The sequence below is a fragment of the Drosophila yakuba genome, chromosome X (assembly GCF_016746365.2).
Source record: "Drosophila yakuba strain Tai18E2 chromosome X, Prin_Dyak_Tai18E2_2.1, whole genome shotgun sequence".
Lineage (NCBI taxonomy): Eukaryota > Metazoa > Arthropoda > Insecta > Diptera > Drosophilidae > Drosophila > Drosophila yakuba.
In genome coordinates this window covers 1,754,585-1,782,500 of record NC_052526.2, presented here as the reverse complement: position 1 = coordinate 1,782,500, position 27,916 = coordinate 1,754,585, and the positions used below count along the sequence as shown (strand labels likewise).

At 41.6% G+C, this 27,916-nt stretch overlaps 1 protein-coding gene across 6 annotated transcripts in view; it reads left to right on the top strand.

Moving 5' to 3' along the window:
* Positions 1-27,916, top strand: part of LOC6523966 (teneurin-a) — a 139,370-nt gene that overhangs the window by 79,614 nt on the left and 31,840 nt on the right. For 4 of the 6 annotated variants that reach the window (XM_015189919.3, XM_039376911.2, XM_039376909.2 and 1 more), the window contains exons 4-12: positions 932-1,240; positions 2,938-3,044; positions 11,896-13,113; positions 13,247-13,441; positions 15,394-15,603; positions 17,656-17,841; positions 21,198-21,344; positions 21,445-21,652; positions 24,133-24,159. In XM_015189919.3, the coding sequence (XP_015045405.1) occupies positions 932-1,240; positions 2,938-3,044; positions 11,896-13,113; positions 13,247-13,441; positions 15,394-15,603; positions 17,656-17,841; positions 21,198-21,344; positions 21,445-21,652; positions 24,133-24,159 (2,607 nt within the window). The remainder of the gene's footprint in view (positions 1-931; positions 1,241-2,937; positions 3,045-11,895; positions 13,114-13,246; positions 13,442-15,393; positions 15,604-17,655; positions 17,842-21,197; positions 21,345-21,444; positions 21,653-24,132; positions 24,160-27,916) is intronic. The other 2 variants (XM_015189921.3, XM_002099802.4) reach the window with 1 other exon arrangement.

Below are 27,916 nucleotides of genomic sequence, written 5' to 3'. Positions count from 1 at the left end.
TATGTGTAAATCTATCGCTTGGTGCACAAAAATGCGTTTCTGTTTTGGCGGCTGCAAAAAGATGCAATTTCTGTTGCATACTTGCGGGCGGCTCCTGAAAATGGCAGCCACACACACGCAGGCATACAGGAATTTACAACAATGGCGGCAGTTATCGAGAAATGGCAGCAGCGACTGCATTTCCGCTTAATGTTGAGCGATAATAAAACACAAACAGCAACAAAAATCACCATCGCCCGACTGCCGGTCGTGGATAATGAAACTCCTCCGTTTTTTGTTGTAATTTTTATTTTTACATTGGTTGGTTGGTTGGTTTTTTTTGTTGTGCAACCCATTCGCAATTCGCCGTTCTCCATTCACAATTCGCCATACAATGGCCGCCGCGCACACATGCATTGATTTATGTTTTTTAATTTAAAATTTCCGCATCACTTAACCGTTAAAAATAATAATAACAATAACAGCGAGCCGCGGCAACAACAATAAGCCATTGTCCACGAGGATGCGATTTAAATATTGTAACATTGCCAAACGCGATGCAGAAGCAGGAGTAAAAGCAGCAAAAGGCCAATGTGGAGCGAAAACTTTTGCACATGTTTTAATTTCCGCATTACAAGCTCAAGTGCACTGGGCGAAACAACATAGCACATAAGACAGCATTTTACCCTTTCCTGGAAGAGTTAAAATTTCTAATGATGGCAAATTAGTTATATGATAGAGCGGAGTTCGGAAATATTCATTTGGTCAGTTTATTGTTAATTGTAACCCACATAATTAGGGCTTTTTACATAAAATGTGTTTGATAAAACGATGAATTATATATATATATATCATATATATTTAAGTGTCATGCACAAGTCTGTTCAAGTGCATCCCAAATATTGAGAGCCAGTGGATAACCCAGTTTCCCCGCATTTTCTCCTCGTTGCAGACTGGGTGGCCACCCACAACAGATGCCGCAGAGTATGTCAACTGGCAGCAACACAATCGGCCATGGCGGCATCGATCGCGGCGGCGTTGGACTCCCGATGGGCGCTGGCACGATGCCCGGCGGCGTGGGCGGCGGACCGGGGGGCGTGTCTGGAGGAGGAGGACCTCAGGTGGGCGTCGGTCCGCCCGGGAGCGGTAACGGGGGCAATTGCCAGATAAGCGGCTCTCAGCCGCTGGTCATGCCCGGATTCCCGTTGCGTAATTCCCACTCAGCGCATGCACCGCACTATTCGCCATATTCGCCATCCAGGTAAGTTGACTTCCATATTGTACGTATTGTAGTATTGGTAGTACTACTGATAGTGGGAGAATACAACCGAAAATACCGGGGGTCACAGTGAACACTCTTCGAGTGAATGAGCGTTCAATTGAGTGAGAAGTGGGGCTGCAGTGGTTACGACTTTCCAGTCAACTGAATTTCATTCAAAAGAAGGCGGCCGCTCGCCTAGTTAGCGAGGATGTGCTGCACATTTAGGGACATGTTTTTCATACAGATAGAACACATTTCGGTTTTAAAGCGTTTGTATCTCATATATGTATATCATATATAATTTTATATAAATATTCCAACCATTTTGAAATACAACCTGTTTAAAACAAACAATTGCTCAGTTGAATAATTTAATTCCAGTTCAATGTAAATATCTTGCATGTAATGTTTCCTTGTGAGATACCTCACTACCTTAAAGACTTGCCTAGTTAGTATTTCAAGAGTGGTGCCAAAAACTTTTTTGTGCAGTTCAGAGTTCCCTTGTTAGTGCCTAACTCCATAAGGAATTTTCCCCGAGGAGATTTCCACTCTTTTTCCCCTGTTGCTTTTTTTTTTTATTTATTCCCCTTCACCGAGTTGAATCACCTTTGAAGGCCTGACTCTCGGACACTTTTGAGTCTAACCCAATTCTGGGCCAACTTTCGAAAGTTGCCAACTCAAGAATTGTTAATTCTCTTTAAGCTGGGACCACGCCTTCCCTCCCCCTCCGCCTTGCCGGCATTTTCCCCTCTTCATTTTGCCCATATTTCCCCATCGAAATTTTCGTAACTCCCTCCGTCAGCGTTTCGTTTCGTTCAACTTTTACGCAATTAGAGGCGACCACGCCGAAAGACTTGACAGCTCTCTGCCTGCGGCGGCTTAGACTTGTTGGCTGGCTGGCTGTATGTGTGATTAACACCCTTTTTTAGGGAGGGGGGGAGATTGGGGAAGCAGTGGCCTGGGAGAGAGCGGTCCTTGTCCTCGGTCTTGTGCATCATTTTGCATGCGTTGCCTTTTCGGTTCGTTGGGAGCTTTATTAAAAAAGTTGCCAGCTGTTGCCAGCAGTTGACAAACTCATTGGCGTTCTAACTCTGTGCCACGCAGCGTTCTTTAGCATTGAGAAAATAAAACATGAAATATTGAAACTAAAGATACATAGCTTACTCAAGATAGTTTCAAATAGTTGCATTTTCAAATTGTTTATTATTAATTATAATTTTGCAGTATTTTTTTGCACTATGCATAGTCTCACTCTGCTTTATATGCATCATCTATTGGATACACTGATTAATCGAAATCAAATGTCTATTAAAAATTGCCTATTACTAGTAATATATTTTGTGACTTAGACATCCGTTCTTTAGAAAAACTAGTATATTTTTCTCCGTGCTCTTCGTTGATTTCGCTTGCTCTATGCGAAACGTGTTTGTTTGGTTGGATGGTTTCTGTGGTCCTTGTGATATGTCAAGCGACTAAAGCCGCAGGACAGCGTACGGGATATGTGGGGGACAAAAAGGACATGGATGGCGATGGAGGCGAGTGGCTTTACTCCTGTCTTGCGGTCTCAACGCCCAACACCGACCACACCGCCCCCAAAACCCCACCCAACCCCTTTTGTTAATTACAAATGCATTGCTCAGTTTGCTTAACGCTGCTATCTCATCATCATATTCTTTTCTCCTTGTGTATTTTTACAGGTTTCACATAGATAAACGCTGTCAGCACCGATGTTCCTGGAAATGCTTGAGCATCGCCTTAATATTCGTATCCGTCGTCCTAACCGCCATGTTGGCATACTTTGCAGGTAAGAACTTCTGGCTAAAAACATCGGACATTGTGATAATGCCAACACAGTTAATGAAAAATACACAAGCCCATTCACATATACACATATATACAAACGCACACATGCGCGTACCTTTGCAAATATTCGTTCAGTGTATACATAAGTGCAAACTACAAACAAGCTATAACAAGGCAAATACATCAAGGTGTTTGCATTACATTAGCGTTAAATGGTGTTAACTTACACACACACACACTTTGGCTAGCTAAGAAACACGGAGCATTGGCCTAGGTAAACACATAGTTACATCTCTATATACACTGAGAAAACAATCAATAATCTACGGATTTTCTTTCCCTTTAGTAATTGAAGAAGATAACGTTATGCAAACTTGTAATTTAACTCATTCTTAAAATAATAACGGGATAATAAATGCTTAATTCGATAATCATAGTTTTTAAAATGAAGATTTAATAAGTCCCCACGAGCTTATTTCATTTATTTTCTCAGTGTATGTACATGATGTATGTGTGTGTATAAATTCCTTGGACGTCGCAAAATGTTAATTGATAAATGTGCCAACTGCTGGTAGAGCATCCTGCATAGTTGACAAGCAATTAGAATCCGCAGCCCTCAAAGTTCGATGGCATCGGAAGAAACGCCAGATCGATTGAAATTCCATGATTCAAGAATATCCACACAATCTTGGGCAGCCCCAAAAATTTAATTAATTACTGATTAAGTGGAATACGATTTAATGGCCTAACTTTTGCATTGGGATGCGCATTCTTGGATATTCTTTAAAACCTCTAAAACTGTATGCCTTTAGAGATCAATTTTTTTTTAGATAAATTTCCAACTATTGCTGGGTGTAAAATAAAACAATTTCCTCGTATATAAAACCGAAAGCCAGCCAAGTTTATGCATTTCCTGGCAAATCTCACCTGAATTGGCAACAGATATTAAAATGGCTTTTTAATGTTTTCCCTTTTTTGCAAGTTGCACTTGCCACATCCGAAGGATACTTTACACCCGCCCCCTCTTGGTTTTTACTCGCCTTTCGCCTTTCTATATTCCAGCTTTTCCTGATGTTTTTCCTTTTGTATTTTGCTTTTTGTTTACAACTTGATAATTAAACACGTTTTGTGCCGTTCCCTGGCTGTTGCTGCTGCCTTCCAAATTATATTTACAGGTCAATTTAATTCTTTTTGCCCATTTCTCTTTTCTGCTCTGGCGAACCTTTGGCTTTCCTGTACCCTCCCCCCTACCTTCCTCCCCCGTTTGGGCTCGAAACACCACAGATTTGTGTATTTTCGTTGCTGTTGTTGTTGCCCTGGCAAAAACTTTGCACATTAAAATATGTAAATTTTAATTTGAAACAAAAGGGTTGACGGTTGGCAGGCAGTCAGCCCTCGCCAAACGTTGACGGCAATGGCGACGATGACGACGCTTCCTCAGCCACCTTAAAATCCCCCAGAAAACTGCTCGTGGAAACCCCTCTCATCTCCCATTTTTGACCCATACTTCCGACTATGCTGAGAACCCCCTTGGAAATTTTCCTGTGGTGGCCTCTGTGCCCCGGCATTTTATCTAGTGAAACATTGGCACAACTTTTTGGACACTTTTAGCGTCTGTGCGTCGACATCTGGGCTGCCAGGTTCTTCTCACTTTTTCCGATGGGGGTTTTCCAACTGCCAACTGTTTTTTTTTTTTGTTTTATGATAAATCTTGCGCGAAGGGAGTCAAATTTATGTGGCTGAACTTGAGCTACCAAAAACAGAAGCCTTTTTTGTCCGTGTGCTGAAATTAGTTTCGGGATTTTGTGAGTGATTTGCGTTGTTTGCCATGACGTTTGCAGGTAAACAAGTTGCCTGAAAATCACAAAATGATCAGCAAAGAAAATCTGTTATACCTTTAAATAGAATTTTGTTTCTCTATTGTAGCTTTATATATTAAATATGCCAATTACGTTTTAGGTTTTATTTGTAAATTGTAAAGCTCTTACGAAAGTTGATTCGTAGCCTTGAAGAATTTTTAGTAACATTATTTACTCTTGCTCTATCATCATCCATGACTTTTCCCGGATTGTTTTGCTAGTGCCATTCATTACCAATTCGAGCCACCCATTTCTCCCCCTAAATTTGCCTGCTCCTCTGCGCACTTTCTTCGTGGGAAGGGCCACTCTCTCCCTCTCTCTTTTCGCACTTTCTCCCTGCGTTTAATTTATTATCTACGCAGAAGAAGCAGCAGCAGCAGCAGCTGCTCGAGAGACGGCGGCACTGATTTACAGTTGGCTAAAAGCTGCGGCTTGTTTGGTGGGTGCTTTTTGGGGCTGGTTTGTGATGGGTGAGAGAGGGGGGGAGAGGGGTGGTTTCGGTGGCAAGGTTGTTGGTACCGCTGTTGTTGTTGCTGTGTTGATGGGGCTGCGGTGTCACAGGATTGCAAGTGAACGAAAACAAATTTACAACAAACCACGGGAAAAATATATGTGATGCCACTTGGCCCATGGCAGCCCCCCACCCCCCTCTCAATAGCTACTCTCCCCTTCCCCGCCGGCGCAAAAAATACGCTCCTCCCCTGTTTTGGCACAAAATGAATTTAAGTTGAAAAGTTGTGAACATTTTGTGGATTGGGGGGTGGCATTTTTGGGGAGCTGCTTGCTGCGTGTGGATTTCACTGATTTAATTGTTGGCAACCATCAGCAGCAGCAGAAGCAGCAGTGGCAGCAGCACATGCTTGAAATTTATCTTTTAAAAATAATGTATTAATTTTTGTGGCGCCCCTCGTTTCTTAACCGCCATAAACTCATTTGTGTAAAAAGCTTTTTCTCTCTCTTTGTGTGTGTGTGAGTGTTGCAAATGAATTTACGCTTTTGTGTGTGTGAATTTGGGTGCTTGGGGTCGTTTTATGGTTGAATAGTTTTTGAAACTGTGGGGCCAAGACACAGACTGGGGAACAGGTGAACCAGAAATTAATTTACCTCATTTTTTGATATACACACGTATATTTCGGTTTAGCAGTCAAACTTTTCGCCCTCACTGTGTTTGCTTAATAATTTTCTATTAATTAAGGATCTCGCCGTAAAATTAGCCAGCAATTGAGGGGCGCCAGCTGTTTTGGGTATTTTAAAATATATATACATTTGTATATGTATGCGGATAAGTACGCATACATACATATATGTATGTGCAAGCACACTCAGGAAACTGTATAATTATATACAAATATGTGAGGCCCATTGTCAGTTAATTAACAGGCAGACAGCTTGCGTTTGCTTGTTTGCCTTGTCAGCCTCACGAGTTGTTCTCTTTAATTTGATTTACATACTGTCTCCATTTGCCACGCCCACCCACCTCTCACCATCCCCCCATCCCCAAAATGCCCGAAATGATGGAAGATTTCAGGCTTCGAGCAAATAAACAGCTCACAAAAAGCTGGGAAAATAAAATGAATATTTTCCGTTGCCTACTTATGTGGGCAGCGCAACGGAATATGTTTGTGGCGATTGAGTGCAGGAGTAATTTGCTTTGTATCAGAAACGGACGAACCAATAAACTTATTAATGCAGGGCTTTAAAATAGTTAATGGTTATTTGAGAAATAAATCTCTACGTGCACTATTTAATATATAATTCTATATATTAGTAGTTATATTGGTAGACTTAATGTATAAGTAATATCAGATTTTATAGCTCAGTATTTTAGTTGAAATACTTTAAACTGATGTCGACTGAGCTTTAAGTGCACGTTTGCACATTTGCGTATGATGCACACATAGCGATCTGCATGCAGCTGTCATATCTGTTCCGATAATCAACCGCAGTGTCAGGCGAGTGCGAGCGAGAGGCATTGGCGGGCCGAAAAGAGTGAGAAAGGGTGAAGCGGTGACAAGTGCAACCGCAGCAGCAGCATCAGCATTCGCCGCCCATAATGTTGCATAAATGTTTGCCCAGCGATTTACAAATGTGCCACTTTCTATCACAACAAGAGCTGCAGGAGCATCGGAGCAGGACGGCAAGTCCCCCTTCCGTGTGAAAGCGATGGCGAGAAAGCTGCAGAAAAGAGACAGCATGCCAGACAGACAGACAGGCGTACGGACGGACGGACGGAGAGCAGTTAATATGCTTGACTGGCAGCTGCCCTTTTCAGGATGCGCATTGCAGTAGTTATCGGAAATAGGTTAATCGATTTTTAAGCAGATAACTATCGGAAACTCATTCGATATGCACTGTTTCACAGACAGATGGAGGCCGCCCACGCCCCTCCTTCCGATGTTCCGTTTTCCCCCTGAAGAGTACACGACCAGAAAAACCAGAAGCTGAAAGTACTTGACTAGATTTCAACCCAATGACTAAGATAAAATAAGTCTTACAATATTACAAGTTTTTATTTAAATAGAATTGTTATTTGAAATACAAAATATTTCGTAATCGCGTAAATTGAAATAATATGTTTCCCTTTGCCGCCTGCCACTTGTTTCGCCCAGTGCTCCTGGCCACGCCAACTGACCAAGTGCGTTCGTGCATCCATCTGTGTTGCAGTGCCAGTGCTCCAGTCCCCCCTAGAAGCGCCCAAGCTGCCGAGCTCCAAAACCCCCCTGGGCTACGTCCATGCACCACCATCTGGGTGTGTGTGTGTGTGTGGTTGCATGCCTTACTGCCTTTGCTCCTGGTTTTGCTTTTGCCTTTGCCTCTGCTATTGCACTTACTGTGCTATATATAACTGCTGCAATGACCCCATGGGGCTTATTCCGCACAGCTTTTTTTTGCCATCTCCTGCTATATATGTATACATATATACATACATAAATATTGGCCTGAACACCCTGGAAAATCCCTAGAAAAACCCAACCAACAACTGACCCCCTTTAACATCTTATCGGCGTTGTCATTTACAGCAGCTGGCCTTGTAGTTTATGCGATTTTATTTTCATTTCACTTTGCGTTGCGGTTTGCTGGAAATTTAATTTGTTGCTGCCTTTGGCTCTGAGTTGCGGTTTTCCCAGCCACCCAGCCAGCCAAGCCCACAATTTTCTGAAACTGAAAATGCGATCTAGATGCGCACGCACAGTGGGCAACATCCGTGCTCCGCTGCCCCAATCCCACACCAAATGCAATGTATCAGAATGCCAACAGTAATCCGATTATGCCAGCTCTTATTATGGCCACTGGGATGTCGTCTTAGCCACTCGAAAGGTAACTAACCGACTGAGTGGGCGCCTAATTACCGGGATGCACTTAAGTAGCCGAGGGTCGAGGGTCAACGGAAGGTGTGGCATAATACATACATAGTTGCGGTTGTATCAGATTTAAAAATACATTTCCAGGGGTTTTTGTGCCGTTTAAATAAATACAAATATAGGCAGCTTTGGAATATTTCCCAGAATATTAGTTGGATACGCTACACAATTAAGATGAATTTATAAAATATTCATTACGAAGCAAATGCCTTTCTCTTGTATTATTTTGAATCAATTAACTCACACATTTCCTTGCTTTGTGGGCACCACATGACTTTCATGGCTTCTTCTTTCGCAGTAATTGACTTTTGCCCTGGCTATTTTTCAATTTCGGGATAGACAAATGCCAAATGCAGCTGGCTGCCCTGGCGTCAACCGCAATGTGTTCTGTCAAATGCACTAGAATACGTTCAATCGAATATTGGGGCTTCACTGTACCGAGCTGCCAATTAGTGAATGGAATTGTTCATTTTTCTGCGGTTTCCTTTTGCGCCTAACGAATTATGCAAAGCACTCGGAAATTGTCCTGCTCGCATTTCGTGTTTCCTTTTTAGGGCTGCAAAAACATGGTAAAAACATACTGGACGTTGGACGCTGGGCGGAGGGGGGCGTGACAGGAAGAGGGGCCAATCAACCGGAAATGCGAACGTCACGCACAACCGCAACAAAGAAAGTCAATTAGCAGAGGGAAAGCCTGAAGCCTGAAGGACAATGTTGGCGGAAAAATAAAAGGAAAACAACAAGCTAGCTGGTTTCAATTAATGCGTGCGTAGGCCGCAAACAATTTGCCTAAAATCGCCACCAAAAACAAGCCCATCGAAAGACATTTCAATTTAAATTACATGCGGATCCAAAACTCAGACGACACACACACACACACACACACAAAAGAACATTTGTCACTTTCAACTGCAATGGCCGCTGGGCGTGCTCCATTTGGGCTTTCTTCGAAAAAGGTGTGCGCATGTCGTTTAAATAAATTATTTTCCTTAAGGAAGTGCAATTAAGAAAATGTTTCATAAATTTCCCAGCCTGACCCTGACACTGGCACTGGACGTTTGGACATGGTATTTCGGCGTTTGTCCTCTTAGTTTTCCAGCCCGGCAGGAGCAATTAGTGCCAGTCCTAGTCGTAGTCGTAGTCGTGGTAGTTCTGGTCCAAAACGCCTGATGATGTGTCTCATTAGGCGGGAGGACAAAAAACTAAGGACGAGTACGGGGACGAGGGCGAGGACGAGAACTCTTTTATTCATGACGACGACCATGATTCGAAAGTGGAGCTTCTGCTCCTTCTAAAGTTTATTGCCCACTTCCCGGACGGAGGGCGGAAATAATTAATCGAACACATCCGTTGCACACCCTTTGAGCCAGAAGCAACTGGAGCAGAACTCGAGTGGGTCTAAAAATAAAGCCAAAGGAGTGGCCCACCCACCCACATACTCACATGGCACCGAGTATACTCGTCGATGGGGTTTATTAGGAAAATGATTAAAAAAAAAAGTTAGAGAGGGCTGGAATATTGAAGAAAAAGCTAGGCGACATGTGTCACACTAATGATGTGCAGCACAGTATTGATAAACAGCAAAGAAATAATTTGTGATGCTAATAAGTGTGATATCTAAATGCAAGTTGGGAAAATGTCGCTGATACTTCGATATTTAGTAAGCATTTTTAATCGAAAGTATAGTTTTACATTTATATACATCATGATTTTGTTGATATTGTTCTCAACGTTTTCTCTGTGTGCACCCCCCGCAGAATGCGACTTGACTTACAAAGCTGAAATAAAATCTATACCACGTTTTCTTGGCTTCCACTTGAGGAATATAAAAACCAACTAAATAACCATTAGCGAGAGTAAAACGTGGGGGTGGTGATGGATGTAAGTCGGGCGTCTTGGGATGGGGCAACAAATTGTAATCAAATTTAATTGGTGAACGAAAAACAACGCCAAGTAAAGAAAACCCGAATCGAATCGACTGGAGTCGAGTCGATTCGAGTGGCAGAGGGAGAGGAGGAAACCAAACCAATTTCAAGGAAGTTTCCCTCCATCGAGGGTCCTGTATGGTGGCGGGGGTTTTAGGACATTTGAATGAAAAGCTTGTTAACTTAATAGAACCAACTGGGCCGAGGCTCTTAATTTATTAATGATACCCGCTACATATATATACATAAGTATACTTTGTTCCCTTTTCATTGGGGTCTTTGTCCAGTTTTTCGAATGCAATGGGGGACATTAGTTTATATGTCAACGAAATGTTTTGTGTGTGTCCTGTCAAGTCCTGTCCCGAATTGGAATTGGGCTAAGAATAAACAACAAGCCCACCACCACGCATTTGCCGCCAAAACTGACAGCATTTGCAGCCATTACTCATACATTTATGATCCACACGCTCTCATCCCCAAAACGTTTGTTTATGGCCGTCCGCACTGTACACACTATATAATGTGGCGTCTATATAATGCGCCTCCATTAACATAATTTCAATCGATATGAATGCGACAAGGTTAATTGCTCGCAGGGGATTAAGTTTCTTCCGAATTCTGTTCTACTGTGCAAAGTGATTATAGTTGGACGCGATATTCATGTTAGATACTTTTTGGGATCTTTAAAAATGTAAGAACAAAATGAACTATTCAAACTAAATAGTGCATTTCATTTAGAAATTTAAATCGTTTAACAAAATAATAGTTTCGAGAAATATTAAGGCCTCTTGAGGTGTCCTTTTTCCATGGGAACCGCTCATCTTAGGCTTGTTTAACCCTTGTTCGCCCAAGCTGTGCGTTCCAGCGAGTCCTTCAATCATACGGCTGCCCTCCTTTCTCGATGTCCTGGTGGCCAGGACCTCCTGGCGCCACATTCCCACTGCCAATGGCCATAAATCGCCGGCCATAGTTATCGATAAACGATAGCCGGGAGGGGTGGGGTGTTCTTTTTTTCCGCTCCGTTTTCCAGCAGCAAAATGCAAACGTGTTAACAACGGCCACTTAGTGTCTTTGTCTGTGTGTGTGTGTGTAAGTGGCTGAGCGTGTGCGTGTGAGAGCGTAGGTCAAGGGGTCATAGGAGAGGGCGGGAGTAGTTTTTGATTTATACTCGTGTGCATATTAATATGGCGTTAAAATATGATGCCAAAATTTATGTGTGAAAAACAGGGCGGTGCAGCAGCTGAAGCCACCAACTACAGCACCACAGAAGACATTATTGCGATTCTCTTGGCCAAAATGGCAGCATGAGGACCAGATTTATGGCCAGCACTGTGCCCCCCTCTCTTCTCTCCTCTCTCTCATCTTACTGTCCGGCTGGCTATATCCCTCTCTGTCTGTCGATTTATGGGCGCACATTTGGCCAAGCCGAATCGAAAATCCAGGCAAGGGGCACAGCCAAATGCAGAAGCATATAGTATGCTTGGGTATTCCGAACAGGCCATGTGTCCCATAATCTCAATAGCTTTAATTGCACTTGCTGTCGGCAGATAAGATTAAACAACACCTTCTTCTTATAAGTTGTATCTGCAAAATCGAGCCAATTGAGCAGAGTTCCTAAGCATCCAAGTTCCAATCTTAATAATAATTAAATATTAAATGCAGTAAACATCACTAATAATGCAACTGTTTCCGTTTGCCATTTGCAGCCGTCAGCTCGATGAAACCCAACATGGACAGCACCAACTGCATCCTAGTCCAGGACGTGAAGTCGCAGCCCCACGATCTGCGCGGCGGATTGGCCAAGTCCAATGAGAAGGGCGTGGCCACGGCATTTCCCACGGAGGAATCGATCCAGACCAGCACCTCGGACCACGGCCAAAATGGACACGGACTGATGAATCCGTCGGCGGGCAGCGGTGGCAGCAACTCGGGTATCCAGCAGCAGTTGCTACTGCAGCAGCAGCAGCCGCACTCGATCAACCAGCCGCTGACTCCGCTGGACGCGACCAATACCCATCTGCAGGATCACCATCAGCTGACCTACGGCGGCGCACTGGGCGGCGGTGTGGGTGGCATTGGCCTGAGCGGTGGTGGCATGATAAATGGCGGACTGAATGGCGGTCTCGGGGGCCAGTTGATGCAGCAACAGGGTGGCGGCTTGAATGGACACCACCATCAGGCGCTGCAGCCGCAACTGGGCGGCGTGGTGGAGCTGAAGGAGTTCAACGAGGCCTACCATGCCACCATACCCGCCTACCAGTTCTGGACCTTGGAATTCCGCAACAAACATCCCGCATTCATTCGCTTCAATTTCACTCTGCCCTGGGGCGCACATTTTGCGGTCTATTCGCGTCGCAATGTGGCGCCTTCGGTGACGCAACACGATTTTGTGGAGTTCATCAAGGGCGGACGACTGGATAGCCACCTACGACATCGACGCAGCTCCGCGAATGCCACCACATCTGGCCAAGATGTGGAGCTGTATCGCCAGGACAAGGACAACGTGAGTGCGGAATCATCAGCTCAGGATCAGGAATCGGAACAGGAACAGGACGAGAGCCGCAGTTTTGATTCCAGCGAATCGTACGATGTGGAGACACCCCTAGATACGGCCAAACAGCATCTGCAGAGGATTGGCAAGCCCCAGAGCCACTGGGTGAAAAAACGATCCGCTGGCGATGGTCTGCCCGCTCTGGATGTGGATACAATGACGGTGAATGTATCCCTGCTGCAGTACTTAGACACTGGCCTGTGGTTCATATCGGTCTACAATGACGAACTGGTCGCCCACTCCGTATCATTGCTGGCCGAGGAGGCCGAGGGTGTCAGCACCACCTGCCCCAACGATTGCTCCGGCAGGGGGAGCTGCTATCTGGGCAAGTGTGACTGCATCGATGGCTACCAGGGCGTGGACTGCTCCAAAAGTAAGTAATTTTAATACTTTCGAAATAGAGTTTCAGTTGCGTTAAGGTTCCCTTTCATCCTTCAACCACTTTGCGTATGAATCTACATATTATCCCTTTCTTCTCACCGCGTTTTTCGTTCTACTCCTTCCAGGCGTATGTCCGGTCTTGTGCTCGGCTCATGGACACTACGGCGGAGGAGTGTGCCACTGCGAGGAGGGCTGGAAGGGCGCCGAGTGCGACATTCCGGTGGGCGAGTGCGAGGTACCCAACTGCTCCAGCCACGGACGCTGCATCGAGGGCGAGTGCCACTGCGAGCGCGGCTGGAAAGGACCCTACTGCGATCAACGTAAGTGTCAAGACCTACCCCCCACAAATACACTCCAAAACAAAATAATAATAACTTCTTGGCAAATGCCTTGATTATACCAGGGAATTGAAAAAAAAATAATAATCATACCTAAAACAAATTTTAATGAAAATGGAATGGAAAATTGAGCACAAGTAATATGAAAGATCTAAGATTTTATTCTTGGCATTAGTTAACTTTAAAAAAATGTAGCATACTTTTTAGGGCTGTATTGATTATGTATTTGTTGAAAACTTTTAAACTTTAGGTAAAATAGAATGATAAAGAACTATCTTTTTTTTGTTTGGTGGCTGGCAAGTGTGAGCTTTCTGCTGACTTGGCATAAAAATGCTAAAATTATTTATTTGCCTTGTTTGCAATTTGGAGCCAGCCTCTCAGTTCCGGGCCATGTTGACACTGGCCGATAAGGCCAGCGGACAAGGACAAGTGGCGGTGGGCGGATGAGCGGATGGGTGGCCCAAAGTGGATGCCAAAATATTTCAGTTATTATGCCGACGACACCGTCGTCTGCACTTCTTTTGGCCAAATATATTCTGTCCTCGCTTTTTGTGTGTGGGCCTTAAATTGACAAAGGGAAAGGCAAAGGAATGCCAAAAATTTTTTGGGTTGTTTTTCATTTTTTTTTTTTTTTTTTGGCTCAGATAACGTTGAATTAGCCTTAAAGCAGACACTCAGAAGTAGCCAAAAGCTGTAAAAACAATGAGTTGTTGAATTGCACGAATACGGCAGAAATATATTTAAGTTTAAGAAATTGCTTTATTGGCTTAAAATGAAATTTTTGACATTTTTGGCATTTTTAAAAATTGATAAATTTGAATTATGCAACTAAAAGCGAATTCTATAAAAGCAATATACCCAGCGGTAGAATTGCTCAAAAAATGACTTCTGAAATATGCAACATGCAACAACACACTGAATGTGCCTGTATGTGTGCGGCCCATCTTTGCATGTGTTCTTCTGCCTGTGCGTATGTGTGCGAGAGCATGTGATAACAAACAAGGAGAAACAACGAACAGAATCCGAAACAGAAACAGGAGCAAACAAACAAAAAATAAACCAAGGCACATTGAAAAAGTGCAAAAGTCCCGTTGAGCAAACATAAAACGTATAAAATCGAATTTATATGTTGAGAGCATATTTCTCATACACATGCAGGAAAAAGTAAAATATCAGAAGGCCACAGCAAAAGTGGGCGGGTCGAAAAAGCATGGCCGAAAGCCAAGGAAAGCAAGAACAAAAAAAAAAACCAAATGGAAAAAAAAGAAACAAAAACAGAACAAAGCGGGCCAGAAGAAAAATTGCAACAACTGCGCAAAATTACCAACTTGAACTAAACTGGAATTTCATTTTAATGACCACTTTTGTACGTGTCCAACATACTAATCATGTCATGTGTGTGTGCATGTACATACATACATATGTGTGCCAGAGGGAGCGAGAGGGAGTAGCCTAGAAAGAGATGTAGCGAGGGGGAGGAGGAGAGTCCTTCATGGCGGAGAGCATTTTGTTTGGCCACGACTGTCACGATTTCACTGCCCCTCCAAATATATATACATATACGTTTCCGCTCGTACTGCCCCTGAACTTTTTTTTTGTTGTTTTGCGTTAAATACAGTCGAAACTCGCGACAGGAGTTATTGTTAGAAACTTAATTAAATTTCCATTTAATCGGAAAAGAAAAGTAGTTATACGCGTAGAACGCAGCGGGAAAGCCAGAAAGGTGTCCTAAAAGTTGCCCACACTAGTCCATCCTACGCATTATTCACTGTACCCATATGCCACTCGTCTGTTTTGTGTGTTGACTAACAATCGTTTTGTACTTTCTTCCCCAAACCGCCAAATGCTGACCTGTGACCTCTGACCACCACCAACACCACAACCACCCACATCCGCACCCTCTGATGATAATGATGATGCTGATGGATATGAAGACGACTGCCTGGATCCTTTGTGCTCCGGACACGGAACCTGTGTCGCCGGACAATGCTATTGCAAGGCCGGATGGCAAGGCGAGGACTGCGGCACGATCGACCAGCAGGTGTACCAGTGCCTGCCCGGCTGCTCCGAGCACGGAACCTACGATCTGGAAACGGGACAATGTGTGTGCGAGCGCCACTGGACTGGCCCCGATTGCTCCCAAGGTGAGTTGAGATCCTTTAACCACAATATGTCCTTAACAGCCAATTATCAATGTGCTTAAATGTCCAATGTTTGCCTCTTGTGTTTCCTTACATTCAAAAATAGTTTAAAACAAGAGATAGGCCAAGTTATGGCGAAAACGCCGATTAAAAATATCAGATTTTTTACACAAATTCTTTTTTTGGTAAAAAATAATCCGTTTTTTTACGATAGCAGTAAAAATAGTTGTCCAAAAGTGGAATGCCATACCTCGTTGAATTCGTAACAAAATTCCCTATCGATCCATGTACATACATTAAAATGCTAATTTTCGGCAATTTTTCGCAAATTTTGATGATACCCATTATCGAAAATACAAAAATGTTTCAAATTTTGTTTTTTCGAACACCGAAAAAGGAGGGATAGACATAGTTAGCTATGTTTATTAGCAGCACAAAACAGTCTTTATTTTAGCTGTGCGCCCATTTTTGGCCAAGTTGTGCCGTTGCTTAGTGTTGGGTTACCGATCAAGTCGAGTTAAATATAATTTGGTAAACTTGAGCTCTGCAAAAGATATGTTAAGTCACCAATTTCGAAAAGCTAGCTTACTTAATCCCAAATTAGAGTTTCCTTACGGTTCACCCCTAAACGACTGGGTATTTTATGCAGAGGCCATAAAGTGTCGGTAGGAAAATCAGGTACACATAGATGGGCAAATGGGCAATCACTCACGAGATCTGTCAGTTGATATGAAAGCCAAACCGCCGGTGCCACTCCACCGAATATGATGATGTTTTATGGCCACAACTAAACCCGAAATTAGAATGGAATGCTGAGCCATAAAGCCGGAGCTTCCAATTAGGCCCACGGCCGTGGTCCATAATCATCCGGATAGGTTGAGAGCGAAATCAGCAGAGAATCGGTGGAAAACGTTGGGGGTTTGGGGGCTGTGGCTCAATAAAACAAGCGGCTTACGATGCCACCGAAGGCCAAAGGACACGTACTCCTAATTTGCTTAACTTTTTAGCACCAGAAGGAGGGAAATGAGCGGACTGGGGTGCATACTATATCGGATATATACGTATATATATATATATATATATATATAGTACCTCAGTCGGGGAACCACGTTGACGATTCCTCCCGGCATAATGAAGCAGAGTCTCATAAAAATTCATTATTTATTTAATACGCAGGTTGGCTTTGCCACCGTCCGCCCTCTTTCTCTCTCTATCTCACTTTTAGCAAATAAAATAAATTTACGCCTGCTAACAAAAGTCATGGCTTCGTAAAACAACCCCCGAAAAACGAGATTATGAACTAAACCATAAATTAAAGGCTGGAAGGCAGTAAAACAAGTGAAGCCCAAACCAATGCAATGGAAAATTTATAATTCAAAAATTTGGCCGAGATAAGGCTTAAATAAAACATGAAGTTATTTTTGGATGCCCGACCTTAAAGCGCGACTTTGAATTACCAGAATTCCTGGCTAAAACTGGTTTTTAAATATCTGCTCAATCCTTAAAGTGACTTGACTGGACCGGACTTTGTAATAATATTAAGCCAACCAAGTCATGTGCGCTGAATCAATATCCATGAAGAAATTGTACAAGCAACCTATGAACCAACTTATGAACCGGAACCGTTGACCATTGCCAACGAAAATGCCGCAGTCGAGTCGAGGAAAAAACGACATCTTCAGGAGAAAGCCGGAAAAGCGACGAGGGGGTATGCGAATGTAATGGAAATGGTGTGGGTCTTGTTAGCAAAGTGTGCCACCACGTAAATGTAACATTTATAATGCTGTTTTTATGGCTCCCAACGCCTTTCACTCCGAGCGCTTTACGTGAAGGAGCCAGCGAAGCAGAAACTTTAATGAATTTAAATGCGCACATGGAAAATTATGAAAATTGGATGGCAGAACTAGAAGGCAAAGGAAGCGAAACGAAACGAAACTGATGGCATCTATGTCACATTTAAATCAACATTTTAATTGAATTCCTCTAAAGTTCCTCTAAAATAGTAAATAGCAATGTTTTAATGTAATATTTGTATTTTGTTTTTTTTTTTTCCAGCTGTTTGCAGTTTGGATTGCGGCCGGAACGGAGTGTGTGAGTCCGGAAAATGCCGCTGCAATTCCGGATGGACGGGCAACCTGTGTGACCAGCTGCCCTGCGATTCCCGCTGCTCGGAGCACGGACAATGCAAAAATGGCACCTGCGTTTGCTCCCAAGGATGGAATGGTCGCCACTGCACACTGCGTAAGTTCACTGGAATGTTGCATCGTGATTTGTACACGGACACAAAAAATATGACAAAGCTTTGGCAAATATAATTGCAATCAACTGCCATATTTAGAATCAGAAAACCATTTTAAACTGGTTGAATATAATTTTCCACAGACTTTCAAAAGTGTTTAAACTTTGAAACCCTGATATCAATGCTCAACTTCAATATCTTATAAATTTCCTTTTTGGCAGTGGTCGAATTCTAGGCAACGCTGCCATTTACTTTACAACAGCAACATTGCGGTGTTTGTTGCAGCCGCCACGCCCCCGGTACCGTCCCTGCCCCCGCCACGCCCACTGTCAATGTAGCTGCTGTCGTGGCTGTTTTTAAGTTTCCCTTTTACCAACGTTGCTAGCGTGTTTTTTATCAATCCCAATTTTTTTTCGGTCTTTTTTCTTCTGCTTTGCTGGCAGGAATCGATGCACCAAAGTATTTTGTACATGTTTATGCCATTTGCTACCCACTTCAGTTTTGCAACGTCCCGAACCCTTTGATTTTCCCCCTCCCCATAGCGAGGAATTTTGCCCCCCTTTTCCGATATTCCTGCTATATTTGTTGCTCACTATTACCCCCTTTTTTTTTGGCTGGAAGTGCGTTTGACAGTTTTGCCGCCATGACTTAACCATGTTGTTTAAGGCAACAAAACCAAAAAAAAAAAAAAAAAAAACAAAAAAAAACAAACCGAATGAAAGGGAGCAGCAGCAGGATACGACTTTTCCCTAGGACGAAAATCCGGCACTGCAGCATGATAAGTAGCTATCGATTGACAGTGATTAAAACTTTAAAAACAAACAGTCATGTTACAAAAACATTCAAACGTGTGGCGCCCCCTGGCGGCGGCGGCAGCCCAGGCATGCATGTAATGCCATTACAAGCCCCCTTAGCGCACCATCCCCTAAAGAGCAGAAGGGGGCTAAAACCACCCCCTACCCGCGATCAGCATTTCGTTGACGTGTGCAAAACCAATAAAACTTCCGACGTCATTCAGAGTCACAAGCAATCTTGGTGGTCCCCCCTCACACTTTTCGGGTGCACCCCTGCCCGCTTTTGTCCCCCCTGGGAAACACTCTTTCAATCGATTCAAGTGAAATGGGGGGCTATCTGGTTGGTGTACTATATGGTATCTGTGTCTGGCTTGAGGTATCGTATTTTTAGAAAGTACTTAAAGACTTTTCCCCAGAGTTGTCGCCTTCGCTGTACAAACGAGAATTTTCCCTAAAATGTCTAAATAATTTCAATTAAATGCAGAATTATATTGATAGTAGAAAATATGACATATGCAGAACAGATACAACAGATTTATTAGCTAAAATTGTTCCAAAACTTAGAGCCGCAATATTTTAAACTCTTGCCTATTTAACTGAATAACATTATAGGCTAAAAGTCCCATTTTGACCATCAACGTTTCAGCTAGAAATTTGCAAAAATCACAGTGCAGAAAAGACGAACAAAAATGGGGTGGGGCGCATACAAAAGTAGGATATCTGCACAGATTAGACCTTTCAGCTGAACTGCAGTAGTCAGACGTAGTCACTTCAATGCGGCAGAGTTGATTGAATTCGAAACAGAGATTTCCAGCGAATTACGCGCCACCGAAAACTCCGCTCGATTGGCCCTCCTCAGGGGCAAAATTGGTGGGGTTTTTTTCTTTTTTTTTTGGGAGGGGGAAGGAGGTAGTTTTTAGGTGCACAGACACCCGAAAGCTTCATGCATAGTTGATGTCGTAGTTACATTTAGTTGCCCAAATCCCGTGCCATCCAGTTCTATTCCCTTTTCTATAACCCGTCGTCTCATTCAAATATTTACAATGTTTTTCCCATCGCTGATTCCCTTCTTTTCTGGCATTTCTATTTTTTTTTTTTATGCTAGCTGGGGTTTTATTATGGATTGTAAAATATGTGCAGAAGTGTGTTTGGGGAGATTACAAGAATTTTTTTGAATGGCCAGGCATAAAAAACGAGGGATTTGTACGCCGAAAGTGATAAAATAGGGGAAATAAGCTTCGCAGAGGGCAAACAGGGAGATTGGCTGTAAATGATTGGTAAAAAGCCAATAGCAGACACTCCCGTGTTAAATACAATAAACAAAAAATAGTGTGGTCTGCCAGCTTGAACTCTAAAAAACACGTAATGGGAATATGAATTGCAAACAAAAAAAAGGTTAATAATGAATTCACATTTCATTTCGGTTGGTAAATCGGTTTATTTTTATATAAGTATTTTCCAAAGTGATGCTGGGCATTTATATTGGTGAATTTTCGTAGGGAGTACCATATATATTTTTTAGTTTTATATACTACTTTGTGCCGCTTATTCGGGTTTTGTTCTACTAAAATCTGGTTTGTGTGCAGTAAAGTTTGCCATTTCGCGGGGGCTTTTATAGTTCTGCGAAGTTCGAGGTCTAATCCAGTCAACAGTTTTGACATATTCCCCCGTTTCTGCCGTTCCGGGGAGTTCAATATTTGCAAGAACACTTGAAGTTATTGCCAATATGTGCACACAAACACGCACTCGGCGAAAGAGAGAGAGATGGCACAATGGCGGTGGAAAGAGAGGGGGCCACTCGTAAACAGGCAGTAACAACCAGGGAAGTCATTTTATGCGCCGCAAACTTTTTAACATGCCGGAAGCTGAGTTAGCAAGCCCCTTTCTTCTTTTTTTTTTACCATCGAAATGGTGTGTAAGGGCCAAAAAGGAGGGAGGACGTAGCTGTGCTACCTTACCCCATTTCGCAAATGACACATGTCAAGTGACATTAACTTTGCGTCAAATGCTGTCGTGGCACAAACAAATAAAGCCAAAAAAAAAAAAAGAGGAAGGGAAAAACGGAAGGCAGAAAACGTAAAAATGGGGCCAAATCATCTATCGTTAGGTTACGTTTCGTTGGGTTTTTATGTTTGCCCAACATTTCGCAAAGTGTTCTGCCAAAGGTTAACTGCCACTGAGAGTGAGAGCAAACATCAACATTATTTTTATATTCATGATGTTGACTCGCCCAGCAATGGAATCCAACGAAGCTGCTGGGGCTGGAGCTTGGGTTTTTAAATGGAAATACCCGTGCAAATGGCAATGGGCAGGGTGTTATCATTCAATTTGAAGCGCCACTCGATCCGGACAGTTTACTCTTAATTACAGCAAGCCATTGGCGCAAAAATACCAGACCGTTTAATAAAATGGCATACAAAAGCCAAATCGATGGCGCGTCAAGTCGCTCGTTGAGCAAAATGACGCGAAATTATAGTGTTTAGCAAAGGGAAATACAGAAAATATAGAACTTAGAACTTATCCCTTTAAACATATTCATTTACTAACAACTTGTATACCACCAGCTGGCTGCGAAAATGGTTGCTCTCGACATGGACAATGTACGCTGGAAAATGGCGAATATCGCTGTGATTGCATTGAAGGATGGGCTGGAAGTGATTGCTCCATCGCACTGGAACTGAACTGCAAGGATAATATCGACAATGATGGAGGTAAGTTGCACATACTATAGAGTAATGAATAAAGATTGCTGTGGCAATCTCCTTTTAAATCGTAATACTGAATGTTATATTTTCCACCCCCCCTGTATAGACGGAATGACCGATTGCTCGGACAGTGAGTGCTGCTCACATCCCGCCTGCTCGGAGCACATAATGTGCCTATCGTCCAACGATCCTGTGGAGGTCCTGCTGCGAAAGCAACCGCCATCGGTGACCGCCTCCTTCTACCAGAGGGTCAAATTCCTGATCGAGGAGAACTCGGTGCAGTCGTACGCCCACATGGACGAGTACAGCGAGAAGTAAGTGATTCGCCCTAGAATTAGAAACTAATTCGTAGCGCCCCTATATATTTATCTGTATAGCCTATATATACATATACATCGTACGTATGCGTCTGACTCTTAGTGCGCAGGGATACCAAAATGACCATATATATACCATATATATATATATATAAAATGAGAGGGCCTGCCATTGAGCGACTCTTGATTTTCCTTCCTCAGTTTAAATCTTATTCGTTTCGAGTTTGATCTTTTGAGTTACGTTTTTCTGTTGCAGACAGCGATTCTCCCGCGTATATCTTGACTTTATATATATCTATGTATCTATGTATATACGGGGACGTTTCGCGTTTCTGCGATTGAGAAATTTTTCATTGGAATTGCGTTTGAACTTTTTCCGTTTTCGGTTCTGTGTGATTTATTCTTTAAGCTTTACGGGTGCAATGAAGGGAAAAAGCTCAAATTTATTCTATATGAAGCGTATATATGTGTATATAACCAGATACAAGATATCAGATACCAGGTACCATGGGTACTTGGCCTATCTGACCACCTCTATATACATATATGCACAAATTTTACGTTATGCTTTACAAAACGAAAAAAAAGAAAGAAAGAATCTGTTTATGATTTATACCAACTTCAACTAAACACACTGCCAGTAGTCTCAATCAATCAATCAATCAGTCGAAAAAAGCAAAATCAAGAAGCAAAAGAAATGAAAATCTAAACCCATTCACATTCCCACAATCCCGAACGCCTCTCTCCCCTCAATGAGTCTATCATTTATGCGCTGAAAACAAAACAAAACAAAAAAGAAAAAAATGAAAAACACTTAAAAATAGTATTGAGATGAGAATGTGAGAATCTCAAGTGAAAATGTTGAATTTTCAAAGTTTTCTTTTCTCTCGTTCCTCTGAGTTCTCTTCCCAACCGTTCCGTTTTCATTTTAATTCGTTTCGTTTTTATATACATTTTGTTGATCCTTATTTCTCCTGATTTCTCCCACAACAAAAAAAAAAAAGAAAAAAGAGGAGGAAAACGAAATCACATTTTCCTAGTTTGAGCTTTTTCTTTTCTTGCCCGCCTGGGAAATGCTAAGCCAATGCGAAGAATCAGACGCTGATGATGACTACTTCCAGCGCAAAAGAAAAAAAACCGAAAATAAAATCTACTTTTATTGTTTTAGTTTTTCGACTCAAAAAAAACTAATCTTATATTCTTTGGTTGATTCTTTTGAGTTTTGGAGTCGTAGGATCCCCGATCCTGCGGTCCTTTTCATTTGCATTACTTTCTTGCCGCCTCATTTCTCTCATTCTCTCGAACTCTTTTTGAAGCTAGAAAAAAATCAGAACTATTTGATGAGAACATTACGAGAAAAGCGAATATATAATGATAGCACTTCATTGAGTATGTGTGTTGTCTAGTGTTAAACCTCCTTGTGTTCGTCTTACCCCAAAAAAAAATATATATATATTCAAAATAAAAAATATAACCAAAACAAATGATATAAAAATCTCTCAAAGTTAGGCCTCCATCGATGAGTAAGTGATCGATCAGATCGAGTGTAAAACTAAGACCAGACCTAGTTACATTACCGATAGTTAACTTTAAATTTAATTTGCTTTCGTTTGGTTTTGTTAAGCGAAGTACAGTCTGTCATTGTATCTATATATTACCTATATAGTGTGTCTCTTGAGTTGTTGCTATGATTTTGATTCTGATTTGAAGACCCCTCCAAAAAAAGTAAAAACAAAAAGAGAACTGCGCCGATGCCAAGACCAAGAGGAGAGGATTCCCTGAAACTGAGGATGACCGATGAGCAAAATTGATTTTCAGTTTCGTTCTCGTTTCCGTTTCCGATGATTCCCCCGTTCCCCCAATCGTTTCGTTTTCATTTCGTTTCGTTCTGTTCCGTTTCGCATTTAACCAACTAACCATACTAAACCAACCAAGATGATATATCAGTCAATCCCGAAGATGTCTGCCGATCTCCGCCTCCGTCTCTGTCTTCGTCTTCGTCTCATCATCCGACTAAGTGTGTTCGTCAAATGTGTTAATTTGCGTTAATTGTTTCTCAGCGTGTCGTTTTCGTTCCATTTCCGTTTGGTTACCATTTCCGTTTCATTTGTCTTTGGTTCACTAAGCTATGAAAGTATAAATCTCCACCTTAGGTATGCTAAAAGTAAATCTAAACCAAAAAAAAATTATTACCAATTGTTAAGCAATATCAAAGTTTGATCAATTCGTTAACGAAACGCATTTTTGTCTTTTAATTTCTTTTTTATTGTCCTGTCAATTAATTGTGTACTGTCCTACTCTGTTGCTGTGGCTCGATACCTTCATGTTGTGTGCTAAACCAAAACCAAAAAAATCAAATCCAAATCAAATTTTAACACCAAATCAAAATGCATTTCCCATATGCAAATCTAAATCGAAAAAAAAAAATATCAAAAAAATATACAAAAAATCCTACGTTTCAACCCGTGAATTTGTAGTCTCTTCTGGAGCTCGTTCACACCTTGGTAAGTCGAAAACAAAACACCTAAAGAAAAAAAGGAAACACAGACGTACAATTTTTTGGGTACTCCAAACCAGAAAGAACAAAAACAAAACGAAATCTTTGTTACAGTCGCATCTTCTTCAGTTGATTCTGAATTTTATGTTCTCCTCATCCAAGCATCCAATTGATCCATTGATCCATCGCAACCACTTGTTCATCCACAAGAAGCATCGAGTTTTGTTTGTCTTCGGTTTTTATTTGTTGTATATGCATCCATAAAAACACACGAGATTCTTTGGTTCACAGGTGACATCGCTCATCACTTCTTTTTTGATCATGCACTTCCTCTCTCCAAACTCAAATCAGTTGCAGCTTCGAGTTAGTAAAGAAATGCATTTTTCTTTTTAAATTCAATAAATCAATACAGTTTTTAGTAACTCAAGTTTCACGTAAATGAACAGTTCAGGAAAATTAATATTCTGAGAATAGATCCAAAGAGCAGAGGTACCATTTGTATCAGCTACTTTCGCAATTAGCAAAATTCAACTGAAACTAGTTTCTTTTGCGTAAATGATGGAAATAAGATCTTTCCATATAATACCCCAAAGTGCTTACATATTGAGCACAAAATGCAAATACATTTGGAAACGCCTGCAATTGACTCTTGAATTTTTTCCCAAATTGTTGATCAACATTTAAATGCCTCACGGCTGTAATTGCATTATAATTGTACCAGCACCTACCTCATTCGCACCACCCTTGCATACAATGCCATTTTGTTGATTTTAAATTACATTTCAACACACACACAAAAACTGAGAACCGCAAAGCCCAGAAATCGAAAAGTCAACAAATCATTCATGTAAATAAAACACGACAACAAGAGGAGTGAAGACAACAAAAAAGTACAAAATATAAATTAACAACGAAAAAAATGCATTCATAATTTTTTATCTCACCAACACACCAGTACGCACCAACGCAAAAAAAACAGAAAAAGAAATATATGTATAAATAAAAATAAACACATGCATATCATGAGTATGTTTTCCATATTCCATATTTATTTCCATGTTCATTTTTGATCGTTTTTCGTTGGCATACTTTATAGGGCAAGATGAAAGAATCTCGATATATATATCCACATATATATATAGATAAATAATTGTATGTGTTATGTGTACCGTGTCTATATGTGTATTTAGTTTGATTTCCGATTTGTGTTTTTCCTTTTACCAATCAGCCAGCGTTATTAACACTCATACTAACCCATTTACCCACAACGAAAGTCATCGAAATATATTTGTTATTATTATTTCCTCTACTCTACTCATAGTTTGGCATGTGAGCATTTCGAGCAGAATTTTGGTTGATTTCTCCCAAGGTTCTCCGTTTCTCCAAATCACCTTTTCTCCCTTTCTCACATATTCTCTCTATATGTCTGTCATCACAAAATGTCCCCCGATCGTTATTAAATCCTTACGTTTTTTGATTATCCATCAACGAAACTCCACCAATTTCTTCCCTCATCTCTCTCAATCTCTTGATCTCTTAACAGTTTTCGGTTGTTTTTCGTTTGATTTTTGATCAAAGCTTTTTATGGTAAACAAATCTCATCAAATGTAAATCACTTTATAAGTTTTCGTATCGATTAATATCTCTGTTGATGTTTTGTTAACCAAACTAAGGAATTATGTATACAAAATAAAACAGAAACTCGATAGGTTTCCTATCCAATAAAATGAAATGAAAACCCAAAGGTCAGCAGCAGAACAAAGACAAAGAAAGAACCAATCAAAGCTAATAAAAATGCAAGTAAAACGAAAGAAAATATCTGTATATCCTTACATGTTATCACTAAAAAAATAACAACGAAAAAAAAAAGAAAAACATCCCTACAAAACCCCCAAACGTATCCCTAAATGTCCTAATTGTCTGCGTCTAAGCCATTTGTTTATATGTTTTCCAAATACAATAAAACTCACCCAATCACACACACACACAAACACACGTATACATCCATCCGTTCCAACACAGAAAATTCTTCACAAAAAAAAGGAAGAAAAATATCAAGGTTTTATAAACAAAAATTAAGGAAGAACAGAAAATTCTTTACAAACAATTCTTAATGCAAATTTTTCCATCAGGTTTTTGCGTTTTTTTGTTTGCGTTTTCCGCATTTCAATTATACTTTCTTTTCTGTTCATATATGTATGTATATATATATGTTTTCAAACTGTCAATGCAATAATAATTCTTCGGCATACCGAAGTTCTATATAATGCCCTTGCAGAAGTCCCTTAAAATAACATAAAGTGTGGGTGTATCTAAAATCAGTAACGAAGTGTGCAATAATTATCGGGTAGCGTTATGGGTTCGGCTAAAAACGCATTTAAAATAAGTCACAAGAGTATTTTTAATAATGGGCCAAAAAAAAAATATAGAATGTGTCACCATCCATGGTCATTAATTGTGCATAAAGTGTGGGTTTTAATTACGAAAAAGTGCACCTACTAAGTTAATGAACGAGTTTCACTGACAGCCATCCGATCACCGTAATGAACTGATTTTTACAGAATTAATTAAGTGGTTTCATCGGCCGAGGGATTAGTCAAACTATTTTTCTCGTTACTTACGAAAAAAGGGATTAAAGTTTAAAACTGGGAAAATGGGGAAATGGGAAGCTTCGGCTGGAAAAATTGCCGTTATATCTGGAATATTGCTGTTGTACTCGCCGCAACGCAATTATAAAAAATTTGCCTTCGATGGAAAAGAAGGAAAATATCAGTTTGAAAAATAAGAAGCATACTAACTAAACCGGACACCAAGAAAAAGTTCTTGTTCAGCACATTTTTGCGTACACCAGAAAAAAGAAAAATAACTTGATTAAAATACATGTTTAAAAAGATTCAATCAACGCAGAGCTAATAAATCGACGTAAAAAATCAAAAGTCAAGGAGGAGCCTGTATATGTAAACTAGTATTCCCTGTGCCATAGATGAGCTACTCATTTGTTTTCAGTGTAGGCGGAGCGGAAAGAAGCAGATGATGATGACGATGCCATGGAAACTGGGTGACGTTGTTGTCGTCGTCGGCGGGTTGCTGTTTTCCTTGCCGCTCCGATAAAGCGAAATCCAAGTAAATGCGATACGGGCGTGTCATGACTTCAGGGAGGCGTTGCTTAGTGTGTGGCGATGGATGATGGGTGGCGATGGGTGGTTATGGGTGGCTTGGGGCTGTTGAGGGTGCAAGACTGCCGCCGTTATCAACGTCTTCGTCTTTGGCATTTCGGGCCGTCTTTGTCTGCTGTTGCGCTCCTCTGCTCCCCTGGCCCTCTGTCCCACCATGCAGTGTCCTCTTTTCCATATTTTTTTTTATTTTTTGGCTTTGTAGTGCTCAAGTGGCATCGTTGAAAGGCAAGGCAGTTAAGGTGGAGAGAGGTGGATCGAGGGAAAGTCGCAGGAGCGGCGGGGATGGAACAATGGTCTATTGTGAAAAGTTTTCGCTACTTGCAGCGGCAAATGCAAAAACTGTTAACAATAGAAATAATACAAGAAGAAACGGGCAAAGAAAACGCCGAGTGAGGTGGGTGGTGGTTGGGTAGGGAGAAGGACGAAGGACGAAGAGGAAGCAGGCATAACCAGAACGGAGACTTGGCCGGAGTCAAAAGTTGAGCAACAGCAACAACGTTGACTAAAAATTAAACAATAAACAATGGCGGAGCGACTATAGATTACTTCCTGTTTTGGCTGCCATTTTGTGGGGGGTGCAGCGAAAAT